This window comes from Leptosomus discolor, chromosome 8, assembly GCF_034619465.1.
Source record: "Leptosomus discolor isolate bLepDis1 chromosome 8, bLepDis1.hap2, whole genome shotgun sequence".
Classification (NCBI taxonomy): Eukaryota; Metazoa; Chordata; class Aves; order Leptosomiformes; family Leptosomidae; genus Leptosomus; species Leptosomus discolor.
This window is the reverse complement of record NC_141398.1, coordinates 56,052,937-56,061,108: the sequence shown is the minus strand read 5'-3', so window position 1 is coordinate 56,061,108 and position 8,172 is coordinate 56,052,937. Positions and strand designations below refer to the sequence as shown.

The following is an 8,172-nucleotide window of genomic DNA, read 5'->3' as shown; positions in this document are numbered from 1 at the left end:
ACATGTGCTCAAGTGCAAAGCTTGGCATGACTTTGGGATCACGAGGAGGCAAAGCCTGTAGCCGTGCTTGCCCGCACCCGAGGCACACAGTGTGGGCAGAACAGGGGTGCTGCGCCCAGTTCCGTACTGCCCTCCCACAGCCGGGAGGGCACATCAGCCACGAGGCTGATCCCAAGGCGCTGACGTAGCGTGACTTCCGAACAGAACAGATTGGTAGGTAGCTGTACCCTACAGCGGCCTCTTATCAGGGCATCTGTTTTAAAGGTGCTCAACAATACGTACCTGATCTCTGGTGCTACTCTGTAGACATGGACCCGATTTGGGAAACATCCTGAGCTTTAACCTGCATGTTGTCCTGTATCACAAAGGAGTGCGGCTTGTGTATTGGATCGAAAGGCTTAAGTAGTTATCAAGTAGCACCATAGCTATCAAAAAGCAATGTTTACCATTACTAACAAACTAACAGTAGCTCTACATTAAAGCACAGGCTCAACTTTGTCTGTTTGAAATTCCCAGTGCTGAAAATAGTAAATGAAGCTATTGCTTCCATCTGTAGAAACTGGAAAATAATAAAAGACAGTTTCACTTTTCTTCCCTTAGAAAACTTAAACCCCAGGAGTTAAAGGCAGGACAATATCCAGTCCATCGTTACTGACATGAACTACACTCGTATTCTTTGGTTTGTGTAACTGTGGTTGCTCTAGTTCACAGGGACACATTTATAGATGTGTGCATACACATGATCTACGGCTTCCCATGAGGTAGGATTTCTACTCCAACATAATGGTAGAAGTGTAAAGAAAATTATTTAATTGCAAGAATAACTTGAACATTAAAGAGGGTTTAAGCATTTTGCTTTATTATTGCTCTTCTGAGGATCAAGATAAACATACAATATTTTGATATATGCATTATGATTTACTCAAAGAGAAATTGAGACAGCTACAGCTGAGAACTTTAAATTGGCAACATTTCAGTCATGACAGTTACACTTTATGTAAAATTACTTAATGCTATGTTTGATATTAAATATCAACAAGTAATATTAGTAGAACTACATCGCTGTCTCTAAAAGTAATGCCATAGTAGGACTATTCGCAAAGGTTCTGAATAACGATCAGGAGATAGTTCTTATCTGCAAAAAAGGATATAAAAATGTTCAGTTAAAATATTTTATCTTATTTCCTGATAAGTACTCTTTCTTCATCTATTCCTCTCCAACTTTGTTTATAAAACATAAGCAAAAGCAAGGGCATTTATATAAAAAGTGTATAGAAAATGTAAGCACTTTGTACAAAAGTCTGAGATTACAGATAAAAAAAAAAATCTTGTGTCATAATGCTTAACTATACCATATTAAAACTACTTTAGTAAGCAGTAGATTTGCTTTCAAGCAGCTGTAAAGATATTTAAACAAGGTGAAAAAAGTCACAAGATAAGCACCTAGAAGCTAGCACTTGTTATAAGAAAAACCTTTTGGCCTCTTCTGCAGGTGCAGGGAATATCTTTCAGTTCACTAACTAGATTATTCAAACTTGAGAACCCCATTTAGATGTGAAAAAAAAGATTTGAATAGACTTCTACTATGAATAAATTCTAAGCATGCCAGACTTTGCCTACTAATTCTAAAAGCCCTAGGAAGTTTTGGAAACAATTCAGTTGGATAGCTGTTTAACATATTATCTATTTTAAGTGAAAGTATCCAGTGAATTTAGTAGGGTCATATCTGCTTTGGAGAGTCAAGAAGCTGCACTCCTGCATTGTCACTTTCATCCAAAAGCAACTTGATATAAATCACAGGTGGTTCATTTCCCACCTTCTGTTACAGTAAAATAGAATCATAGAATCATTAGGTTGGAACAGACCTCATGAGACCATCAAGCCCAACTGTCGACCCAACACCACCATGCCCACTAAACCATGTCCTGAAGTGCTACATCAACAGGTTTTTTAACACCTCCACGGACAGTGACCCCACCACTTCCCTGGGCAGCCTGTTCCAGTGTTTGACCACTCTTTTGGTAAAGAAATTTTTACTCATGCCCAATCTAAACCTCCCCTGGCACAACTTGAGGCCATTTCCACTTGTCCTATCACTTGTTACTTGGGAGAAAAGACCGACCCCACCTCACTACAACCTCCTCTCAGGCAGTTGTAGAGAGCGATGAGGTCTCCCCTCAGCCTCCTCTTCTCCAGACTAAACAACCCCAGGTCCCTCAGCCGCTCCTCACCAGACCTGTTCCCCAGCCCCTTCACCAGCTTCGTTGCCCTTCTCTGGACACGCTCCAGCACCTCAATGTCCTTCTTGCAGTGAGGGGCCCAAAACTGCACACAGCAAATACAATCAAGCCTTTGAACAACTAATCTCCCTGTTAGTAAAAAAAGCTTCACATTTTATACCACTTATTTTCAAGTCAACATGCTTTAATAGTTACTAGTCAAAAAGTCACCTCTAAAAAATAAGCGAAGAGCAAAAGCAAAATAAGAATCAAGTACATCAGTTTAAATCAATGAGTAAAAAACCACGATTTAAAAAATGCATTAGGTTTATACTCTAAAACAGCAACTAAACTAAAATTTTAATCTTAGTATCAGCTGATGACGAATGTTAACACTTAATGACAGTGCCAGGTTTCTTTCACACATACTGCTGTCGCAGCAGCATTATAAACAATTCCAGTGAGGCAAGGTGATGCACGCCTAGTGCAGTACCTCCACACTACACTTGCTGTGACATCAGCGCCACAGGACTGCCCCAGCCAAGGCTGTCCGTCATTCCGAGCTGAGAGCTCACGTCCTCCCCGGTGGCCATGCCGAGGAGATGCCTGAAGCTTCCTTTCTGCTCTCTGTGCCTTCATGGGTTATTTTTGCCAAAATCCTGCTTGCTATTCGTCTCTCAATTAGCTAGAGCACGTGTTAGGATCTCCGCCCCAACCACTCACTGCCACTTGGCCTGATTCACCTTGTGCTGGTAATTGACCACAGCTTCACCACAGCTCATCTGGTCTTGGCTATTTTAGAGACACAGCTACGAAATTAACATGTATTTGTATTTAACATGAGTGAGAAACAGGCTGCTATATTCCCTGCTTTTTTCAAGGAAAATAAGTATATCACAGTTACTACGTTGGTGCTAATGCTGCAGATCTGTGACACAAATCCCACCTGTGGCTGGGAAGTCATGACAACAGACCAAGTGAAAAATAAGTTTTAGAAAAAAAAAAAGTTTTTGCATCTGTTTGGACCTAAAATGGATTTGCTGCCTTTAATGCTATACATACAGCCACACTGCTCGAGATATATATATATATATATATTTGTCTGGTTTTCCTTTGTGAAAACACACAGAAACCAGAACATTAACCAGATCTAGACTTGTCTGGTTGTTGCCAAGCCTGAATGCTATAAACTCTGTACATTAAAGTCCTAACACATCTGGTGACATGGTGAATATATGGTTATATTTTCATATATTTATTTTCAAAATGCATTATCTATGGTAGCCTTATTTGTGAAGAATTAAAGGAAACTTAAAGGGACATACAATTCTACTCTTATTTTAATAGAAATATTACCTGGAGCTACCATAATTTCATGTTTCTTTGATCTGATCCTAAGAAAGGTGAGATCATTCTGAGGATCGATATCTCTCACTGTGCTCCTAGCTTTCATGGTGAGCTGATGAAGAAGACCTGCATACTGGACTGTCGTAGAATTATCAAGAGTTGTTCTTATTGGAATTCCTGCAAACAAATATCTTTTTAATAATAATTCAGGTAAGTTGCATATTCTTCATATACAGCAGATCATAAGACAAAAAACAAGGATTTCACAGTTTTTTCTGTTTTGCAGCAGAAAGGAGTTACATCGATTTCACATATCTATATGCTTTTAAAAGTATAATTTATATTAAACAGTGGCAATTAAACATTTGAGCTGTCTTATGAAACTTTTGAAGAGCCTAATTGCTGTTTAAGACTCTTAAATACCTATCGAATTGCATTCTGCAGCACTTAACCAGTTACGGTGCTTCATCAGGTTAAACACCGTCACCAAGTTTGGATCTTGGCTGCACGAATCTAACCCACACTTTAACTGCAGCATTTGGCACGTGCAGTGATAGAAATTACACATTCCAAGTGAAATACCAAGAGTAATTAAGGGGCAGAAGTGGCATGTTTGCCTTTGGCAAACAAAACCACCCTTGGAACAACCTCTTCTGATTAGCGGCAAAGTATTGACAATTGGTAGTACACAGTGTATTGATCCCAACTATTAAAAATATCACCACATAAGTCAAGATTAATTTTTGATGATTTAACGGATTATGGTTTATCAATCATTTGTCAAATCGTGCTTTCATATTAATGGGCTACCAGGTCAAACTAAAAACAAAGTTCACAGTAATTCTACAAGTGTTTGGCTTTAATAAGCTTTTTTCACTAATAAAAAAAGATATTTGACCTACTAACAAAGACAATAGATTAAAAGCTGGCAAGGCAATTCTCTCTTTGTGTACATTTGTATTGAGTCTTCCAGATGGAGAGGACAGGAATCAAAGAAGAGCGATATGGCTTCAGTTGAAGAGTTTGATTATCAAAGAAGAATTAACGTGCAAAAGTAGTGAATGCCAGGTAAAGAGTTAGAGGCAAAGGAGTAAAAGAAATAATGGAACCCCCTCAGGTATTAGACTATTCGGTAATTTTCCTAGGAAGGCGTTACTCAAATCGCTTGAAATCTGTGCCGTCACTGGAGGAATAATTCTGCCGTGGTAGGATGTGCAGCGAGGGAAGTGTACAGAATGCCCCAGTACATCCTTTGTGTCCAATGGTCATTACACAGAGATTGAAACGGGTGTTTTAATGGGAACAAGCAGGTGTTCCCAAGCACTGCATTAGCACGAGAGTATCTATATAATCACAGCATTAAATAGTTAGTCACTTAAAAGCAGCCATGAATTAGTGTCAAGTTTATATGACCTTGTATGTAAAAGATCGCTTCAACAAATACAGCACTTTTAATGAAAATGGTAAATGTTAAATGATCCTCCAAGGTCTAATAATAACATGAAAATGAGTTGACACTAGTGACATTCTCAGATTAAAGCTGAGCTGTGCTTACTTTAGGACAAACTGTCTTTGCCTCTGCCACCCAAATTAGAGAAAGGCAAATAAATCCTTCATTAGAAATGCTGTAGTTGCTATCCTTCACAGCTGAGAAGGATCACACCGTTCATGAGATTTTCCACATAAACAAGGCACACTTAGCTTAGCTTTCAATAACGAATCAACTTTGAGCGTTAAAATAAATGACAGTGTTTGTATCAGGAATCTTTAATTTGGTATTTCACCTGCATGCAATTACACCTCAGTGTACCGACCTACACTATTACAAAACTCTTAATAAAAGACAACTGTTGGTGCTAGTGAAGGACAGAGGGTTTCAGCTTAGGGAACCTGAACAGCCTAAGAAATCTCACTACTGCACCACTGGTTCAAGTATTTTTACTGTGATTAATTTAAGTTGTACACTTGTTAACAAATGTTTCAGGATAGAAAGAAATTAAATTTCATTTTCTACACTAAGATTTGAAGTAACTAAATTGACCAGTGCTAATTACGCACATTTGGAGATGATAAAAAACCTTACAACTATGCACCTACTTTGATTAGTTTGTGGAATCTAACTTCTTGGTACCTGGAATGCATCCTCATGGAGTACAGACTCACATCTGGTGTTGAAACATTTCTAAATTATAAACTAAACCCAAAATTCCTGCACTAGTTTGTCTGTTGGCTTCAGTCTGGCCACATGTTCTACAGGTTTGTGATGATGAGCAAGTTTGAACAGGATGGGGGGGGGCACTTTATACCTTGATATGAATAGTCTAAGATGCAAAAAAAGGGAGGTGGAATGTTCTTCCTTCTCTGCAAATCAAAATCGAGACAGAAGGAATCCAAAAGAGCCTTTTAAAAGGCATGCTGTTGTCCTAACTCCGCACAGCTATAGCTGAGCTTTCCCTTAACACCGTGGAATGGCCAAGGTGAAGATGGACGGCAGTAGTACCCGTGATTGGGAAAGCATACGCGAGCAACATTGTGCCGAGGAGTCAACTGTTCCAAGGGACAGGATGCAAGAAAACGGAGTTACTTTCCTAATTGATTACATTGGTGCTTTTTCCTTGAGAAATGTATGACCCTGCAAGCTCAAAAAGGATCATTTGTGTTGTCTTAAGTGCTTGAATTTGTTCACTTCTCGTTTGCAGCTTAGTCCACTGGATCAAGTCACATTCTATTGACTGAATCGGAGTACAGACGTGGCTGAAGCAGTACTTGTTCTGCAACCAGACCGCATTTCAGCTGAGTGAGCAGCCATATCTAGACACCAGCACGTGGTTTTGTTTCTGAAAAGCACAGCTTTTCAGTTTCTATTTGCCGGGCTATGCACTTCTTTCATCATCTGTCCTGTGTGCAGAGGCACATTTTACTTAACGGGTCGAGGCACACAAATTAAATTGCCCACATTTCCTAAAGACTAAATAACATTTCGGCTTCCTTCTTAGTGTTGTTTCCTCTTGTTGCTAAACTGCTGCTAGTGCAATGGATTTGGGGGAGGGGGATTATAAAAGTGAAGGAGTTCAGCTAAATTATGGGCAAGGTAAATTGACTGAATTGTGGTTTTTGTAAAGGAATGATTAAAACTATTAAAAACCTGAGAAGCCTAGCTTATGAAAACTGATTTCTCTGACCAGTTTTGCTTTTGGCTTGCAGTCTTCAAGATCGCAGGCAAAGCTGGCCTGACATAAAACTTGCTCTTCCTCCTATGACAACACCCCCTAATTCAGTCTAAAGAACTCGTGAGTATTTAGCAGGGCCAAGGAATGGCTCCCACAGTATAACACCAGCTTTGTTTAATAGACCGTTTTCTCCTGACATTTTTGTTTTATTGTAACTTTTCAGAGGGCAAGGGGGAGAGTGAAGTGCTAGTGAGCTTCCTTGCACATACAAAGAATTCTGGACTGAAAAATTGCCTACAAAAGCAAGAGCTTAGTGCCACGCACGCTCCCTTTCTGTAACCTACCAAGAAACGTTCAAGATTCGGTTCTGAAAAACATACTTTAGTTAAACAAGGGGGACAAGTAACAACACCTAACTCCCTAAGTTAAATGAAGATTATGATGCTTCTCGTTATTTCTTCAGAGAAGACTTCTGTCAAGGCTCTTGACTTTTCTGCTATTAACTTGAATGAAAAACTACATTATAGGGAGAGCTTCAAGAAACGGCCACAAAACACGTGGTTGTGTCTTAAGATGAAACATTCTTGAAAATCGCGACCCCTTCATCAAGCACGGCCGGCCCACGGCGCTAGCGCCTCACAGTCCGCGGTTCTGTGCTTAAGGGTCTCATTGCCGCTGCCACGTTTGTCACTCGGAGAAAGCAGAGGACGACGTTTTACCTTCGGCGTTTACAACGACAGTCGCAGCGACCCCTTTGTGGGCTTGCACCCTCCTGAGGGTTTCCTCCACTTCAGCCTGCGAGGAGAGAGGACACCACAGCACCCCCGACGGCGAGCGCGGGCCCCTGCGAGGAGGCCGCGGGGTGGCCGTGCCCCAAAGCAGCCCCGGGGCTCAGCCCTCCGCCCCCCGGCGGCGCCGCCGCCGCCCGCCCCGTTCCCCCTCCCGTCGCCGGGGCGGGAGCGGCGCCATTAGCAGGGCCCGGCCGCGCCGTCGTTGCTATGGAGCGGCGGAAGTGACGGCGCGGAGCGGCAGCGCGGGCCCAGCGCGGGCCCAGCGCGGCCCCCGAGGGGACGGGGACGGTGCGGCCGGTGCCTCGCCGGGGCGCTGCGCCCGGTGACCCGCGGCCGGCAGCCGCATGTCGGCCCCCGGGCTGCGCTGGGCCCCGCAGCTCACGCCCGAGGGGCAGCCAGGAGAGACGCCCTGGCAAGGCTGAGGGCCAGGGCGGCTGCGGCCCGGCCCGGCCCGGCCCGGGGGGCGGTGACGGCCCAGGCCCGGGCTTAGGTTGGAGCCCAGAGGCCGTGAGGGGCGGCCCCCGGCGGGGCTGGGCAGGGCAGTGAGGGCTTGTTAGCGCCTTGTTGGTGCGGTTTCTGCTTTGGACAGTCTTGTGGCTGAGCTCTGTTGATGGACTCTGGCTGGTAGGTGAGGTAAAATGAACG

The 8,172-nt window shown here is 42.8% G+C and overlaps 1 protein-coding gene across 1 annotated transcript; it reads right to left on the bottom strand.

The window, feature by feature from the left end:
* Positions 1 to 1,091: 1,091 nt before the first annotated feature.
* Positions 1,092 to 7,873, bottom strand: DYNLRB2 (dynein light chain roadblock-type 2). Its single transcript, XM_086468832.1, has 4 exons — positions 7,745 to 7,873; positions 7,456 to 7,531; positions 3,576 to 3,743; positions 1,092 to 1,135 (listed from the first exon to the last, which is right to left on the bottom strand). Exons 1-4 carry the CDS (start codon positions 7,871 to 7,873, stop codon positions 1,092 to 1,094), a joined length of 417 nt encoding a protein of 138 aa, XP_086324958.1.
* Between the last annotated feature and the right edge of the window lie 299 nt (positions 7,874 to 8,172).